This window comes from Alexandromys fortis, unplaced genomic scaffold (genome assembly GCF_014885135.2).
Source record: "Alexandromys fortis isolate MF-2015 unplaced genomic scaffold, M_Fortis_MF-2015_v1.1 scaffold_158, whole genome shotgun sequence".
NCBI classification, from domain to species: Eukaryota; Metazoa; Chordata; class Mammalia; order Rodentia; family Cricetidae; genus Alexandromys; species Alexandromys fortis.
Window position 1 is genome coordinate 4,013,923 of NW_026068039.1, and position 19,510 is coordinate 4,033,432.

A 19,510-nucleotide genomic window follows, 5' to 3' on the forward strand; every position below is an offset into this window, starting at 1 on the left:
TTTAGATTGTATTCAACTTTATTAAAAAATAAACTACAGAAGCAAAAACCTGTACAAAAAGTGAATGACGGCACTGGGAAGAAGCAGGTTCAGTGGTGGTGACCAGCAAGTGCTGCACTGTCAGAGGAGCACAGGCTCCAAGAATGTTCTGGAAAAGTTTACAAATACCTGTAAGGTGCTCTGAGGCTAAAAGAGACAAAACTCATGCCAAAGCAGCAACCGTTGTGGTCAAGTCCATCACCTGGACACCCCATCCTGAACACCAGCTATGAGGCACTCTGGGAGGCTGCCGAGCTTGGGCAGAGGGTTCTGTCAAGAAGAGCTCTCTTGAGGTGATCAGAAGAATAAATAGTCATTTTACACCATAGCCTGTGCCCAGGGGCTCATGGGTAAAGATGAGTATCTAGCTAGCATGGCAACTTCATAGAGCACTGAGCCCCTGGTGGAAGCGGGCTATGTGCAGCGTGGTGGCTGAGCTGTCCAGACACTGGGTCGGTGCTGGCCTCAGAACTGCTGCAGGATCATCTTGCGTTTCAGGTCACGGCTGAACTTGTTGATCTTGAAGAGCTCGCTGTCGTAGAAGGCGGACAGGTTGTGGATATTGATCTGCCTGGCCTAGAGAAAGGGCATCAGAGCCATTTAGCAGGGGAGGATGTCAGCCCTCGCCTCAGGAAGGCCTATGCTGGTTCAGAGCTCCGTATCTGAGCTCCACCAGCTTCACAGGCACTCAAGAGGCTGCTGGAACCTGCTCCCCTGTGCCCACCTGTAGCTTATCTGCCCGATACCTGGTGGCACACCAAAGATGGCAGCAAGCTCTCCAGAGTAACAAGACCTGGCCCTCCCCTGTTGTTACTTACCTTGTCCATCAAGTCCTTCTCAGGAATTTCAATGGTGTCCTGCTGGGCCCCAAAGCGGTTCCGATGATATGTCACCTGCTCAGCCACCAGCTGCTTCAGTATGAAGAGTAGAAGCTCATTGTTATCTCGCCGGAAAGAGAGGTACCAGGCAAAGGTCTGCAGGAAGAGGGCAGAGGTCACTTCAGGCCACCTTCACAGCTTGAGCCACCAGGGCAGCGGCTCCTCCTTGCTATACTAGGCCACAACTAACCAAGGCTCCAGGCTAGAGCCTCCCAAAACCTAAAACAGGCCAGGAACCTATACCCACCTTGCGCATGCTCCGCATGACGCTGAACTTCTGTGTGTCAATGAAACTCTCCAGCATCACACGGATGGCCATGTTGACGTCGTCTTCCATCACGTAGTCCCGCAGATGCATGCGTGCATGGGCCTCTGCCATGCGGATCATGGACTCAATGTGGCGCACGGTGATGGGGATACTGCCCGTTGCCTACAGAGAACAGTGTGGTGCCTTCCTCAGGAGGAGAGAGGCAGAACAACTAGGGGCAAATGCTAGGCAGCCAAGGCCAAGGTGGCAAGTATAGCAACTACAGCTGAGCTCAGCGCCATTGTCCGTGCAAAAACAAGTCCATGGTCAGCACGAGCAGCACTGGTTATTCTGCCCTTATCTAGTTCGTATCTGTCTGGTCTGTTACACCTGCACTAGCTTACACTGAACATACTGTGATCCAGAACAACGAGAAGCCACCATTTCTGTAAGAACCAAGCTGAACACTCTGAAGACAGTAATGAAGACAGTGGTAACATTACTGGTACAGAGAACCCAAACCAGCTCGTATTGATTTGGGTGAACTTTATGTTAACACAGAACTTAAGCAACCAAAGACCCCTGACCCTCTTGCACACAATTAATGTTCACCTGTAACCCAATGGCTAAGATATGGAAGGCCTTTTTTTTTTTTTCTTTCCAGTTTTGGGGATGGAGCCAGGGTCCTGTCCATACAAGGCAGGCACTCACCACAGAGCGCCAAGCCCCAGTGATTCTTCCTTCATATTGCTTGTTTTGACCCTACCCTGTGTCTGGGTCAGAAAGCCAGCACAGTGCCCTCCAGCTCACCATGGATTCCTTCCTCAGGTCACTGTACATCCTGGCCACTTTGTCCTGGTCCATCTGGTTAAGCTTTGGGTGGACTCTCTCCTTGGCATAGATGATATACTTCTTCAGGACCTCCTGAGGTAGGGGCTCCACACCGTAAGTGTTGGGCATGGCTGGCTCTGAGGTGTTGCCATTGGTAAGTCCCTCGTCCTTCTTGTTGCTGGGGTGGTGTCTGACATGGCTACCAACCACAAAGCGGGCCAGCATCTCATCCTAAGACAAGAGATGTGGGGTGCAATATAAGGGTGGGAACAGGAAGACGGGAAAAGCTACACACAGCAAGGAGACTAAGTGACTGTCACACATGTTTGAGGCTAGGCAAGCTCAGGCTTACAGGGGCAGAAGACATCTGTGCACAGAAGAAGACAATCCCACAAACTCAGGAGCTGAGACAGGAGGATTTCTTGAACCCTGTCTCAACAACCAAACCATCAAAACTAGCACAAAAATAATGGAAAAACAAGTTAAGTAAAGAAAAAATAGGGTAAAGGAGAGGCCAGTGGCCAAGAAGCCTCTCATCACAGGGCAAACTAAGAGGCATATGATGACGGTGGTGAGGGGCTCTCCAAGGGAAAGAGCAGTTAGAGCCCAGGGCTGCATTTTTGGGTTCATTTAGCATGAAGACAGCAGCTGCAGAGCTGGCCGCTATCCCCTCCCCAGCAGGTGCAGGGAGGATGTGGAACACATGGTGGCCACACAAAGCAGGGAGTCTGTGGGGAGGACAGGTGCCATGCAGTCTACTCCTTTAACTGGCAGGCAAAGAAGCACCAACCTAGGCCACAGTGGCCCCTTGGGTCAGGGGGCAGAGGGCAGAGGTCATGGTAAGGTCTGTGATTAGACAGCCAGGGAGGGACTGGGGAAGCCCTAAGAGGTCAGGATGACACTTGGATATGAGTCAATGTCCATACAGTGCCAACCCTATATCCAATACAGTACCCAAGCTTCAGGTAATGGCCCCGAACCTACAGGTGGCACCAGAGATATGGAGGTGTACCTGAACTGGATCAACAGTGTCCCTCACCACACACAGGACATCAAACCGGGAAATGATGGGCTCTGTGAGGTCTACATTCTCTGAGAAGGTCAGCGAAGGGTCATAGCGGCCCCCTGAAACACAGAGGCAAGCTGTCTGTCAGTCAGTGCATTCATCCACCCCACCCTCTCTGTGGAAACTTTTCCAGGACCACAGCGTCTCCCAGGCAGAGGTGGGGGAAAAGAGGAGGGGATCAGAGACATTGCCCGACTCCCCTAGAACCAGAGCTGCTCCAAAGCAAAGCCCCAGTATGATCAGAGGAAGACAAAGGGGATCCTGGGTAATAACCACCTATCGGCTGAGCCTGGGTATAGCCCAGCCCCATTTGGACAAAGTATCTGACAACACCCAAAGATGCTGCAAGAGCAAGTGCACCATCACCTTGGGGTCTCACGTCCTTCCCGCTCTGTTCCCACCTGGCAGGATTTATGGACTGAGCTGTGCCTGCTGCCATCTGCATCCCATAGCAGGCATACCTATGGGGTTGGCCGCAGCGATGACAGTGCAGCGGGCCTGCAGCGAGGTGACGATGCCAGCCTTGGAGATGGAGATGCTTTGCTGTTCCATGGCATCGTGGATGCTGGTCCTGTCCTGGTCGTTCATCTAAACAACACACAGAGTATCACAGGAAACCTCGCCACTAATACAGCCCTCCACTACTGAGAGCTCAGTCCCGAACCCAGAGACCTACCTTGTCAAACTCATCAATGAGACACACGCCACGGTCAGCCAGGACCAGGGCTCCAGCCTCTAAGGTCCACTCCCTGCTGACAGGATGCCGTTGAACATATGCAGTGAGACCCACAGCCGATGCACCCTGGCCCGTGGTGAAGATGGCACGGCTGGACACTTTCTCGATGTACTTGAGGAACTGAGACTTTGCTGTACCAGGGTCCCCACACAAGAGCACATTAATGTCACCTCGAACCTTGTGCTTTCCTCCTGCGGGAGGAGGCAGGGATTGAGATAGAAGGTATGTGAGTAGGCAGGAAGGAGGGCAGGAGGACAGGCTGGATCCCCGCCCCCCACCTGCTCCTTAGTAAAGCAAAGGTAGGTCTCTGCAGTGGGCACCCACCCCCAGGACCCTAGTAACCTTAGTCTAAAGGAATGAGCTATGACGCTTTAGGATACAACCAAACTAGGACACACATCATGAAACCCTGTGTGCGCCCTGCACGCCTGAAAGGGCGGTGATGTCATTCAGCAGAGATATATCCCATTGGACCAAGCTAAGCACAGAGGCCACGCTCACTGCGGTCTCTCCTGCGACTTAATCAGGCCATGCAGTACTCTTGTTAACTCTGATGTTTAAAAACAAAACAAAGGCCCTATAATCCCTGCAGGGAGAGCTGGCAAGCGGGGCTCACCTGGGTTCTTGGGCTCCCCTCCAAACAGGGCCAGAGCTAGGCCTCTCTTGATGTCTTCATGCCCATAGATGGAGGGCGCAATGCTGGCAAAGATCTGAGGAATGGAGGGAAGATCCATGAGACTAGAACCTAGCAGGCATTAGAAACTTAGTTCCTGCCTTGGCGTCTCTCAGTGAAGAGTCAAACAAACCCTTTCCTCCCCAAGCTGCTTTTGGTCATGATCTGGATATAGCAAGCAAACCAGGACAGACTCTTCCCTTTAAAGCAGATATAACCATAAATAAAACCTGTCTAAGAGGCCCAAAGCAGCAAGGCTGGCCGTGACGGACAGCTATGGCAGCAGGGCAGAGGACAGTGCTGTTAATGTATCCCTAGAAGCATGAACTGAAAACAGAGTTTCCAGTACAAACATATATGGGGACCCTTGACGAGGTAATCAGGCCGGCAGGGCTCAGTATCATACACAGTAGTCTCCAGTCAAAAGGAGCTAAGCCTCTGCCCTTCTGGCACATGGAATCTTCTGCCAAACCATGAAAGCCCTTGCCCCAAGTGGACCCTCAACCTTGGGACTTCCAGCCTCCAGAGGCAGAGCTGGGGTTGCTGTCCCCAATGTCAGTTTATGGTCCCCCTAAAGGGTGCAGCCCCCCCGCCCCCAGGCCCCTACCAATGCCAATATTCAGAGAGCCAGCCTAGGGGGTAGATTGCCTGGTTCCCAGAGAGTCCAGGTGTAGCCCTGCCCAGCCACCTGCCTTCTCTCCAATCTGCTGGTCTTTGGAAAGGCTGGTGATCATCTTCACATCCTCATCCGTTAGCTCACCGACCGCCACCTTGTTGTCCTTCTTGGCAACGTGGTTGGCCAAGATGAAAGTGGCAAAAACTGGAAAGCCATTGGCAGTGTTCAGCGAGCCATCGTAGTTATTGTGGTAAATGCCAGTCAGCTCCTGGGAGGGGGAGGTCACACGTCAGAGGGTACAACCTGGTATCCCCATAGTAGGGTCTACATCCATGCTGCTTCCCCATCTCCCCTCTTAAGCGCCTCATGCTACAGACAAGATGAGCAACCCAAGAAGTCAAAACATGAGGAGCTCTGTCCCACTGTTTGGGGATGGGGTGCGGGGGATATGCATTAAAGAGTTCATTCTCAATTTGACACAACTGCAAAGTATTGGTGAGGCCATTTAGGGTGTGTCCTTAGGAGGGGACACTTAGACCCTGACACAGTGTTCTCTTTCTGGGCCCATGAAGTGGGCAACTACATCCTCCCCACCTCACACTCTTGCCACAATGCACTGTGCAGCTACATCCACAGCTACAGGCCCAAAGACCATGGACTAAAGCTCTGGCACTGATCCAGGATAAACATCCCCTCCTCTAGGCTGACAGCACCTCTACGGCATTGGCACAGAAATTCTGAGTAACACCCGCCACTCTGCCCAGCAGGAGAAAAGCTCTCCCGACTTTTAGTTAGGAGAGTTAGTGCCAGACTGAGCCCCCCTCGGACACAGCAGATCCCACCAGTTCCTAGCAACATCCACTCACTATCTCGTCTCCAGGCTTGCAGCTGTCCACCAGATCAGCAAGGAGAATAGCATCCTTGGAGCGAGGCAGCCGGCCGGCCGCCACCTTGCCGGGACTCTCCTGGATGCGGATACGCTGGTAGTTCTGATAGATGGTCTGCTCGGGACAGAAAAGATCACGGTCCTACATGGCCAACTGCTCTCCTCCAAACACAGCCTTCCCGTGATCTCCAACATGACTGCAGCCCCCACAGGAAAAGCAGGTCACAAGAGTCACAGACACCAAGGGCAGGCTAACTGTGATCCAGCGAGCCTCTTCATCTGCCACCATCCCCGGAGCAGTGTCTTCCTCCTCATGGACTTGCTCCTACCCTGGAGCCTAGATTCACCCGTGTCCACACGCTAGCCCAGTCACAGGAGTGTGGTCCTTGGCAGAGGGGGGTGCTGAGCTCTAAGCACGACCATATGAGGATCAGGTGGGGCCATGTGTACGCGCAGCCCCACAACAAACAGCAAAGCAGGACCACACGGTGGAGAGAGCTGGGCACACGCTGTAACATTCCACTAGTTCACTTACAGTCCAGATGAGAGAAGACATGCTAGAGTCTGGGCTGCAAATGTCCCCATAGCCTATTCATGGAAGGCATCGCTCTTTAGGCCATGTGTGTGAGGCCTTAGGTCACGTCACAGGGGCACGCCCTTGAAGGGACTGTGGGATACTGGCTGGTCTCTTGTTCTGTTTTGTGTCTCTGATGTGAGTTGAACAGCTTGCTGGGCCACATGCATGCCATCGCTGCCACACAAAGGCCCCAAAGCTATGGGGGTCAACTGGCCCAAATCATGACTCTGATTCTTAAAGTAAATTACATCAGGTGTTTAGTTACAAGAACCCAGAGCTGACTGATACACAGACGCAGGGGCTAAAAGGACACACTGTCAGGATCATGGTGGTACACACCTTTAGACCCAGAACTCAGAAGATGGGTAGATGTCTGTGTATTTGAGGCCAGCCAGGATTACACAGTAAGCCCCTATCCCAATCAAAAAAAAAAAACAAAAAAAAACAAAAAAAAAAAAAAAACACCACACAATCACATCTATGTGCTTGCCTGATCCACAGGACACCGCTGAGTGGGTGGTGACCTTAGTCATTCAAGTGTCTGAACATCTGTTATTCCTCAAGATGAGAACCGTGGGACCCTCCCTTCTCAGAATGTCATAAAGACTAAGACCCAAGTAACACAGCAGGCAGTCAGCAAGCCCAGCACACACTTGACCCCACCTGTTAATCCCAACTAGTACAGCTCAGTGGGGGGGAGGAGGACAGCATTCAAGCTTGACACAGCTAAGTGGGGCTGCAAAGGCTGGAGAGGCACAGCTAAGAGCAGCTTTGGAACTTGGTCACCCTGTTACAGCAGACTTGGACTTGAACACTGTCACCGGCAACTCCCTGGCCAAGCAGCCCTAAAGACAGCCCAGAACTATACAAAGTGTGAAGAGTGCTAGTGTTCTTAGGAGCCAGGCAGTGAGGGGCAGCAGCGATCCCCAGCTGCAGATGAAGACAAGCAAGAAGGCATGCTGTACCCAAGATCTCAGAGCCCAGAGGTACAGGTCTAACAAGCAGGGCTCTGCAGGATCCAAGGTGATTATAACACTGGAGACTCCCACAAAAAAGTCATCGGATGCTGGCAGACCCTACCATCAAGTCAATAGGTGGTCCAAGTATCCACGTGATGGGCAAGTAGATACTCTACTAGGGTGAACTGGAGGAAAACTGGGCCCTGTTTGCCCTTTGTCTTTAGAGACCACAAACATGGACATACCAAACAGGATCACCTAGCTTCAAACATAAGGAATTCTTGAGGACACAGGGCCAGTCTGGTTAATTCTGCCATGGCTAACTGCCTTAAGATCTTCTGGCCCCAAAGACGGGTTAGGCCTGCACACCAAGGATAACGTGACAGGTCTGGGTTACTCACCTCCTCCATGTTGATCTCAAAGGGCCCAGCTGACTGGCACTCAGGGCAGGAACCAGGCTTCACCTCCTGGTTCTGAGATTGGCAGAAAGGCCCCAGTACAAAGTTGCACTTGGTACAGTTATACTTGACCATGCTGAGCTGGGGCAGGACTCCAGTGCAGCTGGTTACCACGCCGCTGGTACGGATCAGCTGGTTCAGGTGTAGCTGCCTGAGTGTGGAAGATAGTAAGCACATCAGAGGCTGTGGGGCACTCCCTACCCCACTCTGGACTAGGACCCCCTCCCTCTCCCCGTGTTGTGGAATAATCTTTTTGTACACTGTGAAGATGTGTCTTTGACAAGGTGTCTTTTGATTGGTTTAATTAAAGAGCTGGGTGGCCAATAGCTAGGCAGGAAGAGGTTAGGTGGGACCTCTGTGCAGAGAGAAAAGGGGGGGCAGAGTGGGAGGCACACACATTAGAGGAAACAGGACATGCAAAAGGAAAAGAGCCACAAGCCATGTGGCAGCATGTAAATTAATATAAATGGACTAATTTAAGTTATAAGAATTGGTTAGAAATAAGGCTAAGCTAAGGCCCATCTTTCATAATAATACATCTCCATGTCATTATTTGTGCAGCCCCAACAAGAAAGGAGTGCACCCAACGATGGCACCAGATGAGGCCGTCGGATATAATGATTACCTAATTTGTTCCAGTATAATAAAAACTCGGGAGTCAGAAATTGAAAAAAAGATCTGAAAAGTCCAAGGAAAGTGAAGCAACTGGCTGACCCTCATCCATGTTCTTCCTGAACCACCAGCCCTGGAAATTTCCTGGAACTCCTCCCTCCTCTCTTCCTGTCTTCCCTAGTTGCCTCCCTAAGTCCTCCAAGAACTTTATGGCTAATCCTGGCCAGCCAGCTGCTTTACTGGCACGGTGAATTGGCTGTAGGGACAATTCTCCTGCAACAGCCCTGCTCACCTCAGTGAACGCAACTCTTCCACCAGGGGCAGGTGGGAAATGCGCACATGGATGTGGTTGGTGATGCGGTCGTATTTAGGGTACATGGCTAGCACCACTTCCAGGGCAGCTTCATCAAAGATCTGTAGCAGCTCGGCCGGTGCCTCGGGTAGGAAGTATGCCAACACATGTTCCCGGGCTGCCAGGTCTTCATAATTCACCACCAAGCTCTCGCGATTCTCTATGGAGGACGGTGGGCGGGAGTGATGATACAGCTAGAGGCCATGAAGGTAGCGAAGGTAGCTAACATCTTAGAACCCTGCCGGCCAAAGCCTCTCTGCCCAAACCAAACCAGAGTAGGCCAGAAAGTCCAGCTTGCACCCTAGGCCCACTACCTGTGGCTGTGCAACAGAAACCCAAGTGATACGTTAATAACATGCATATCTCTGGGGATATCATATCCAGGAGGAAGAGAGCCCTTGGGCTCCAGAAAGAGTGTCACAGGCCATGGAGAAAACCTACAGAAAAACTAGAGCCATTTTTGGAGGGGCTACCACGCCCCAAACTGTCATAGCCACTAAAGCAACTGCTATCACACAGAAATGCTGCCACTTATGGACTAAAGTTGTAATGCACAGGCCAGAGAGCAGGTCAGTGGCAGAACACGTTTAGAATGTGCTAGGCCCTGATCTGACAATGCAAAAATGCCAACAACAACAACAACAACAAAAACCAACCCCCCCCCCGCCCATAAAATAAACACACACATAAAACAACAACAAAACCCCGGTACTAATACATTTTTAAACAGCCCAGGTCTGGTGCAGATGTAAGAAACCCTGGGTTCCTCAAAGAGGATGCCTCCAATTCTGTCCTTGTCACAATGCGTTAATGTGCTACAAGGCCAACGGGAGCAGCCCTCGCGGCAGGATAGCGACAGGCCACCTCAGCCTACGGGAACACACCTTTGCACATGTCACTGATGCGCTCCTTGAAGACGTTGTGGCCGTGGCTGTCCACATGGGTGCGCAGGAAGTTCTTGAAGCGGTGGTGGATCTCCAGCCTGGGCCCCGCCATGCTCACCCACTCACGAACCGAGTGTCCCTTCAGGTCCTCCAGGTTTTCAATGCTCTCAATCATCTCCTCATCCTCCTCGCCGTCCTCTGTGGCGCGCTCCACCTGGCGGCGCTTACGGGCAGGCCGCTCCTCATCTTCCTCTTCCCCCGGCGCATGCGGCCCAGGCCTCTGCAAGCCTCACGGTCCCTTTGCCTCATGGCCTGCTCTGCTGCCTCCCTCTGACTGGCTGTCAGCTCCTCCACGTCCTCATCATCCAGGGCCAATCCCTCTGCCTCGTAGACATCAAGCTCAGGAATGGGACGGTAGTCTCTGAAAGAGGCCAACAACAGACAGAGTCCACAAACAGTCCCCCTGGGAATGGGGTCAGCTCTACAGGTTTACAAGGCCCTAGCTGGACAGCTGCAAACAGAAAGCTGAAAGTTTGAAGAACATTATTTGGGCACGCCATCAAGAAGGCACAAGCTCCTAGGATGCAAAGGGGATCCATTTGTGTGCATGGGGTGCAGTCATGAGATTCAGACATGTGAGTCTCGGCAGAACAAGGCCCACGCCACAGCGCCACCTGCTGGTGGTACATGATGGAGGAGGCCAGCGATTCCCCTAAAGCAGTCTCTTCACCAAGGCACTACCCAGCTTGGTCTTGAAAAAATTACCAAGGAAAGAATCAAATGAGGTCATCTAAAAATCTCTTAACTGGCACTATTTTCATCAGAAACTAGAAAACATGAAACTGTCATTGCCAGTATGAAACTTATGACAGGGCAGAAACTAGGAAAGCCCAATAAACACAATAGGATGTGGGTTTTGGATAACAAACGTGAGAATCTCTAAAACCCAGGACCCCAGTGGAAATGCAAGGCAAAAACTAGCTAATCATACACATACAGGCTAGAGACAGCTCAACAGTTAAGAGCACATACTATTCTTTTTTCCTTTTCAAGACAGGATTTCTCTGTGCAGCCCTGGCTACCCTAGAACTCAGAGATCCACCTGCCTCTGCCTTCCAAGTACTGGGCATGCACCATCACTGCCCAGCTCACATACTGCTCTAGTAGAGGACCAAGCTTGGACTCCAGCACCCACACTGACACCTGCACTTACACGTGTACGTAGGCACGGATACACTCGAACACATAAACATAGAAATTAAGGTGCAGGTGGAGACTGCTCGTTCGTTTCCCAGCCGCTCTGACCCAAATAACCACACAGAAACTATTAATTACAACACTGCTTGGCCTATTAGCTCTGGCTTCTTTTTAAGTAATGCTTACATCCTAAATTAACCCATTTCTATTTGTCTGTGTATTGCCACCAGGTTGTGGCCTACCAGTAAGGGTCTGGCTGGCATCTTTCTCCTTCAGCAGCTACATGGTGTCTCTTTGACTCTGCCTATACTCTCTCTATCTCTGTTCTGATTTCCCACCTGGCTTTGCTCTGCTAAGTCACTGGCGGAAACAGCTTTATTCATTAATCAATGTTAATGAAACATATTCACAGCATACAAAGGACAATCTTGACAATCTCAACATCATTAAGAAGATGAAAAGATGGCTCAGAGGTTAGAGCACTAGCCGCTCTTCAAGAGGACCTGGTTTCAGTTCCCAGCCCCCACATGACCACTCACAATTCTCCAGTTCCAGGGGATCTGATACCTTCTTTTGGCTTCTGAAGTCACCATGCGGTGCACAGACATACATGCTGGTAAAACACCCACATACGTAGAATAACTTTTTAAGTTAAAAAAAGAAAGAAAAAAGAAAACCTCTTTGCCAGGTGTAATAGTGCACACCTTCACCTTTTTACCCCCAGTCCCAGGAAACAGATGGATTTCTCAGAGTCTGGGGACAGTCAAGGACACATAGTGAAAGCCAAACTCTAAAAATTAACATCCATATGAGAACAGGACAGGACACATGGGTGAGAAAAAAGATCTCATGAGTTAAAATTAAGGACATTCTGAAGAAAAACTTCAATCCCTTCTGAAGGCTAGGAAAACAATGAACTCTGAACTCTAGTAGATGGGTTAGGGGTCTCCCAGGGTGAATAAACAGAGACACAGTCGGTCATTTCTCAGCCTTAAAACAGAAGGGGCTCTGACAGGTACTGCAGCGTGGATGATCCTGAGGATCTCACAACAATGAATTAAGTCCATTACATTGTGGTCCACAGAGGAGTCAGACTCAGAGAAAGACAGAAATGCGGTGTGTGTGTGTGTGTGTGTGTGTGAGAGAGAGAGAGAGAGAGAGAGAGACAGACAGACAGACAGACAGACAGAGACAGAGAGAGAGACGACAGAGTCATAACTGTCTAACTCCAGTTCCAGGGGACTCGACATCTCCACACAGACATACATGCAGGCACAACACCAATACACATAAAATTAAAGTCATTAAAAAAATTTTAAGAACAAAAAGAAAATGGAATTAAAGGAAACTAAGACCTTGACACCAGAAAGGCTTTGGAGAGCAGATCCCAGGGGGTCCAGGGGTTATACTTCTCCCCACCTGAGCATACCCCTTCACCAAACCCAGTCAGACTGCTGCCTGAAAAGCTCACACCCACTGGCTCAGCCTTCTGAGCTATTCCAAGACCATCAAGCAGTCTCTTTCCAGGTGACCACTCGTAGGGTACTTGAAGAAAGTACCGTCCATCACAGAGTGGCACCTTCTTCCCTGTTGTGCGTGAGTCCCAGAGTGCCATCTCATCTCTGAGTGGGTAACCTGACTCTACAGTCCAGCAAGCTGCAAGTTCTTTCCTCAGGGCCACATGGCCTCCCCCCAGGAGTGAGCATCTCCCAGGGATTAGGGAGTTCTCCCTTCTTTGGGGTGACTGGTAAGGCTGACCCCTTTCTCGGGTCAATGTTCTCAGACTACCCTCTCAAAACAAACAATCTCAAACACCAAAACAAACACCAAAGTCAAATCAAGGACAAGTCCAGGTGACCTAGGAGGGATGCACCAATGGATTCTCACCCAAAACAGGGACGTTCCAATCGGTCTACAGCAAAACACACAAACCAAACAATCTGAATCTCATCAAATTTCAAAACCTTTCTGTCTTAAAAGACATTTCTGGACTGATGAGACGGCTCAATGCCACCAAACCCTAAGAGTTCAGTCCCTGAGACCCAATAGAGGAAGGAGAAAAATCAACTCCAGCAACTTGCCTCTGACCCTCCCACACACATTGACGTACCTCAATACATAAACACAAAAGGAACAATGTAATGAAACAAACTGAGGGAAGTCGGGTGTGGTGGGGCAGTCGGATGTGGTGGGGCACCGCCTTTAATCCTGCACCTGGGAAACAGAGGCAGGCCAATCTCTGTGAGTTCAAGGCCAGCCTGATTTACAAAGCAAGCAACAGAGCTTCGGCTGGTACACAAATAAGCCCTGTATCAAAAAGCAAACAGCAACAAAAAATGAGGGGCTGGAGATGGCTCAGTGGATGTTCTTGCAAAGGACCTGGGTTCTGTTCTGGGCACCCACATGGCAGCTCACAAACATATGTTAACTACAGTTTCACAGGGTCTGATGTCCTCTTCTGGCCTCTGGAGTAGGTACACACCTGGTACATAGAACTACAGGCAGATAAAAAATTCATTCTTTTTTGTTGTTGTTGTTTTGAGACAGGGTTTCTTTTTTACCTTTGGAGTCTGTCCTGGAACTCGCTCGGTAGACTAGGTTGGTCTCGAACTCACAGAGATCTGCCTGCCTCTGCCTCCTGAGTGCTGGGATTAAGAGTGTAAAATACCACCGCCCGGCTAAAAATCTTTCAAGTGCATAGGTCTGTATGAGGCTGTTGGGCCTCCTGAAACAGGAGTTACAGACAGCTGTGAGCTGCCATGTTGGTGCTGGGAACTGAACCCGGGTCCTCTGAAAGAGCAGCCAGTGCTCTTAACTGCTGAGCCATCTCTCCAGCCCCACACATACATTTTTTTTTAAAAGACTGAACTTTGGCAGGGCGGTGATGGCGCCCACCTTTAATCACAGCAGCACTCGGGAGGCAGAGGCAGGCGGATCTCTGTGAGTTCCAGGCCAGCCTGGTCTATAAGAGCTAGTTCCAGGACACGCTCCAAAGCCACAGAGCAACCCTGTCTCAAAAAACCACACACCCACACACAAACAAAAGACTGTATTTTGACAACACTGCGTTGAGTGAAATGCTGAGTGAAATACCATGATTTCAGCTCTGGTCAGATGCTCAGAACTGGAAGAGCTAAGGAGAAAAGTAGACAGCTGGGTAGCTGTGGTGGGAGTGGGAACTGGGATCTGTAGGCAGGAGGGACCCCAGTGGGGCAATAGAAATGGCTCTCAGAAAGTCTGCGCTGAACTCTTAGAAGGATAAGGCTTCAGTGAGCTTCTTTCCACACAAACCCCTCAGTCACCTCCCTGAGGTCCTCTCTCTTTAAAGAGGTGTAAACACAAGAGTGAAGACAGACAAGAAGGGAACACAGGAGGCCCCGCGTGAGCAGCTGGGCAGCAGCGAAGCCCTGGACCTGAGCCCAGGATCATCTGTACCAGTTCCTCCCCTGGCTGGACACACTACACACCTAGTCTCTGTAACCAGTCTGACAGTGCTTAAGGCAAAGAGCTGAATGTCCCTCTGATGGCTCACACCCCACAGATATCCCCCTACAGAAAGGCACAAAAGGAGGGTGCCACAAGGCTCCTCGGTGCTCACACACTGGTACCCCATGCCAGCTGTGCTTGCTGGTAAGGCTGAAGTCGGGATCTACCTGTACTGCCTGGCATGCTCACACCCCACTTCCTAGCAGTCAGCCCCCACCTTTGGTAAGTCTGCTGGGAAGCCTGAGCATTTCTGACCCAGGGCCTGATGCATGCTGGGTCCAAGTTTGCTGACCAAATCTTGGCCTTCATTTTCAGAAGCACCAGGCAACATGTTAGGAAAGGCAGAGAGAAAACTCTTGGAGTCCACTCCCCCTGGGTTGGCATGCCTATCCAGATCAGATCCTATGGGCCCCCATTTCCTGAGCTGGGGCCTGTCCGGGCCTTAGGGTCTAGCCTGAGCTGGATCTTCACGGTGGCTGGTGAAACATCTCTCTCCCTGATCTGAACCATGCCACATTCAAAGGCAAAATTCACACTCACGGGTGCCCAAGTCCAGGCCCCCAGACACAAGGATCTTTCCACTAAGCTACCTGCTAACCAAGACCAGACTGAAAATACCTCTCCATGCCGTCACCAATGAGTTCCTCGCCATCCTCTTCCTCCTCAACGGGCCCCTCGGTGCCCAGCAGCCCCTCAGACTCATCCTCAAACGGGGGTAGATCTCTGCCAGGACTGGAGGTAAGGGCATCGGCACGTCTGGAGCTGCGGCCTGGGCTGGAGGTGAGGGGATCACTGACCCGTCGACGCTGCCGGGCAGGGCTAGATGCTGCCGAGAAGGACTCAGAAGACTCCTGCAAGAGAGGGTGCCATCAGATGCTGGCCTGGTTCCCATGGAGCCTTCGCCACCGTCTGGCTGTCACCTGTCCACCAGGCACTGTTCTCAAGAACACGGAAGCCCTTCAGCCTTGAGTCCTTCCCACTTGCAGGGGCCCTCTGCCTGCGAGGATCTGGGCTGAGCCAAGAGCCATTGCCTTAAATACTGGGTCAGTCAGATCATCCCATGTCTCTCTTACGAAAAACCAAGGGGGCTATGCAGTTATTTGTTGTGGTTGAAGCCATTTATCACCTACTTTGGCTCTTAAATGAGCACCCCACTCACGCCAACAGCCACAATATGCTGGGTGCTGGGACAAGTTTTCATTAAGAGGCATCAAGGAACACGATTCTTGAACTGAGCGGTCAGCCCTTCACCCTTTAACAAGTCAGAGAGTCATGAGAAGGCGAACACTAAGAGCAGGGAAGTCGGGCCTGACGTCAGGTATGTAATCCCGAATACCCAGAAGTTGAGACCTGAGGATTGCCAAGTTTAAAGCTAATGAGCACTACAGAGTGAATTGAAGATCAGCCTGAATGGCTTAGTGAGGCCCTTTTTCTTTCTTTCTTTCTTTCTTTCTTTCTTTCTTTTCTTTTTTCTTTTTCAGGACGGGATTACTCTGTGTAACAGCCCCGGCTGTCCTGGAACTTGCACTGTAGACAAGGCTGGCCCCGAACTCAGAGATCCTGCCTTTGCCTCTCGAATGCTGGGATTAAAGACTTGCGCCACCATTGCACGGCTGTGAAACCCTTTCTCAAAACAAATGGGTCGGTGTGCATGTAGCTATGTGGTGGCGCTCCTTCTCTACACGCGCGAGATTCTGAGTTCCATTCCCTGCACCCTCACCACTCAAAGTACAGAGACCCGGGGCCCAGGGACACACGAGGAGCGCAGAGACGATCCGTCCCGGGCTAGAGCAGGTAGCCCTGCACTCGGGCCTGCCGATGGAGGAAGAGACCCGGCAAAACAGGCCGAGGCCGCTGAACACCACCCGCCCGAGAGCAGCCCGCTACTCACCGCCATTTCCGCGCTAGCTCCACCGCACCAGCAGCCACCGGTTTTCGCGCGAAAACTGGATCACGTGACCCACTCGAGCCCGGGAAGCGCCGAGAGGAACCAGACGTCGAGACGTCTGCGTCTATCTAGGGAGGGAGGAGGGCTTGAATGTTTGGTCACGCCTACACCATGTGAGGCCCCGCCCTACTCCCTAGAGACCAGCCCACACCTTCAATAAATTAGCCTGCACCCAGGTCGCGTGTACACCTGGGTTTAGCCCTCCAGGGTTTATCACGAGGAAATAAGGCTGGACTTTGGGTCGCTGGTGGTTCTGGGGATCAATCCGGCTTCCTAGCTGTGAGACCTTGGGGTCAGTATGGCCACTTGATGCAACTGAGACTGTTTTCTGATTTCTTCCTGATAGAGTATCAACTTCACCCAAAGCTCTGAGGTTCAATCCTCCCTGCACTCAGGCTGCTATGGGCGCTTATCAAAGAGGGAGTCGTACTTGGCTGGGGTGGCAAAGGTGCAGGAAGGGTGTTCCAGGTGGGCAGGATGTGGTGTGTGAAGCAGGGGAGTGCAGGTTGGAGGGTATTAGGACCCTTGGATAACAACTTGTGATGCCCAGGAAGGGGTGGGAGAGCTCAGATCACAGATCTGCAGCCTGTCTAGGAGTTGGAGCTGTGTTCTGACACGAGGTCACCTGAGGGGGGGGGGTGGGAGCCAGGCGGTGGGTGAAGCAGTAGCTGCCACCTGTTGAGGCGGGCAGAGACAGGCTGGATACTTCCAGTGAAGGGGCTGCTGCTGTTCCTGTAGCCCTAGACGGCTGGGTCTCACCAGGATGGGATTTCCACTGTAGGCACAGCATGAATAGTTCCGAGTAGGGCCGAGGAAGGACGGAGGGAAGCTCAGAAGGTGGGAGCTGCAGGCCTCAGAGTACAGAAGATACCTACCCCCAGGTGTAAAGGATGTAAAATAGGGAGATGGGTTAGTAGCATGGTCTCTGAGACGGGAACCCACAGCTCTTTTCCTGCTGGAGGTCTCCCCCAAAGTTGGAAGCCAGTGTGCTAACGGGAGCCATGCAGGTAACAGCAGCAGTCACCAGTGTGGAAGGCGCTGTGTCCAGATGACAGACACTCCAAAGACAGGTAAAGGGCACACTATGTCACCATAATAGGATCTGGTTTTGGAAAAGATGACCGAGTCTGCCCTAGGCCACTAGACCCCTAAAGCTCCAATGAAGACAAGCCCTTGGTTTTTCAGCTCTACCCCCCTCCCTGTACCACTCGCGTGCCCCTCCATGCCTGCCCATCTTTACTAGAAGGATGTCATGGACAAGATAAACCAGAGCCACATTTCGCAAAGACTCCAAGTGGCCTGGGCCCTGCCAGACCCTGTGACAGCAGAGGACAGTGGAGTCACCACAGGCCTGGAAGGACCCTGAAGCTGGGTTATCCCCCTTCCCATACTGGGGATGGAAAGAGGCGTGGTTTGTAATTTTAAAGATCAGAGCACTGAGTGAGACAAGCATATGGAGGGTCCCCAGCGTGCTGTAGGTTCTCAGGACGGGCACAGCTCTTCACACCCTGTACCGGTGCAATCCAGGAACTGGTAGGTCCCCATTCATGTGGCTTTCTGGATGCCACACTGTCCTGTGTGTAGGGGACACTGCAGCAGAGGAGCCACTGCTCTGCTGCCAGAGGGAAAATGGCATTTGACAGCCTTGGTTACTCCACAAATGACCAAAAAAAAAAAAAAAAATCTCCTAGACACCTACACATGGAGCTCAGAATTCCAGAGTATGAAATGCAGAATAACATATTGTTCTTGTTTTTCTGAGATACTGTCTTGTTATAGAGCCACGGTTGGCCTCAAATTTGAGGCACTTTTCCTGTCTCAGCCTCTCGAGCGCTGGGATTACAGGCAGGTAATCCCACCACACCCTGTATGCCTACTGTGACTGAGAATGGTGGTAGTGGTGGTGACAGCAGGCTGGCGTGGGGGGGGTGCTCAGCAGTTATGAACATGAACTGTCTTTGCAGAAACCCTGAGTCCAATTCTTGTGGACTTTCTCTTTGTAAGTATAACATAGTGGTGCCCTGACCTCTGGAGGTCAGGGAGGGCCTAGGACATGTTTTTGCCAGGATTCCTAAGCACAGGGCACTATACTCTTTTGGCCGGAATTTGAGAACTCTGGTGATTTTTCTCTGCCCCTGTGGCTGTGATAGCTGCTGTAGGCAGGCACAGCCAGCTTCTCCGGCTAAGACGAGAATTGACAGTGGACCTAATCTAAAGTCTCAGGGAACATTCCAGTCCCACTGTGCTGTCCTGGGCGATCCTGGGATCCTATAATAAACAGGTGCTTACACCTTCCGGCAGCACTGAGTCACCCCTCAAGGTAAGGTGCTGCTGGGACACACTGTGGGCTGGGTCCTGGGCCACCGGATGCCTGAGAAGGGGTGAGCATGTCAATATCATCACTTGAAGGAGAGACCAGGATGTGAGAAGCCATGCCTGAGAATCTGAGGATGCAGGCAGATGCCCAGCCCCCCCCCCCCAGGGAGGGAAGGGGGAGGCGGGGCACAAGCTTGAATATATATACAGGGAAGCGTGGCTGGCCCAAGGTCCCAAGTTGCGCAAGATGGGCAGGAGGTGGCCTGAAATGAGGCCAGGCCTCCAAGTTGCCCCGGGGGTGTCGCATAGGGCCGTGGGAGGTGGCAGTCAGGGAAGGCGTCCCTCTGGAAGGCACCTGCCTACGCGTGAGATCTGGCGTGTCCACTTCCTAGTCTGATGGCTTTGGACATATTCCTTAACCCTTTCAAGAAACATCAAGTTCCCTCTGCAAAACACGACTAATAGCACCAGCCTTCAGGGTGACTGGTGCCAGGGCCTGGAGCCCTGTAAACACCAGGTCCCTTTGAAGTGGACAAGAACAAGGCGTCCGAGGAAGGGCCGCCCTCTCTTCCCTCCTTCCTGGTCCAGGTGACCAGAGGTCACTTTTGTGGGGCGCGGGTCCGCAAGGCTCCACCTTCGGAGAGGTAGGGAGAACCGGTCGGAGGACTAGAGCTGATCGCAGGAAGATGCGGGACAAAGGCAGAGCGTGCTCGGTGCGCTGTCCCGAAACGTTTTAGGGGTGAGCGGTG

General features: G+C 51.8%; 1 protein-coding gene across 1 annotated transcript; it reads right to left on the reverse strand.

Moving 5' to 3' along the window:
• On the reverse strand, positions 1-16,517 carry Mcm2 (minichromosome maintenance complex component 2). Its single transcript, XM_050165458.1, is given in 16 exon segments — positions 1-615; positions 858-1,013; positions 1,165-1,347; positions 1,975-2,226; positions 3,008-3,120; positions 3,523-3,649; positions 3,738-3,988; positions 4,414-4,507; positions 5,163-5,354; positions 5,953-6,087; positions 7,910-8,117; positions 8,871-9,090; positions 9,815-10,069; positions 10,072-10,235; positions 15,116-15,348; positions 16,389-16,517. Coding segments are annotated over 16 exon segments (2,700 nt in total). The 5' UTR covers positions 16,395-16,517; the 3' UTR covers positions 1-504.
• Between the last annotated feature and the right edge of the window lie 2,993 nt (positions 16,518-19,510).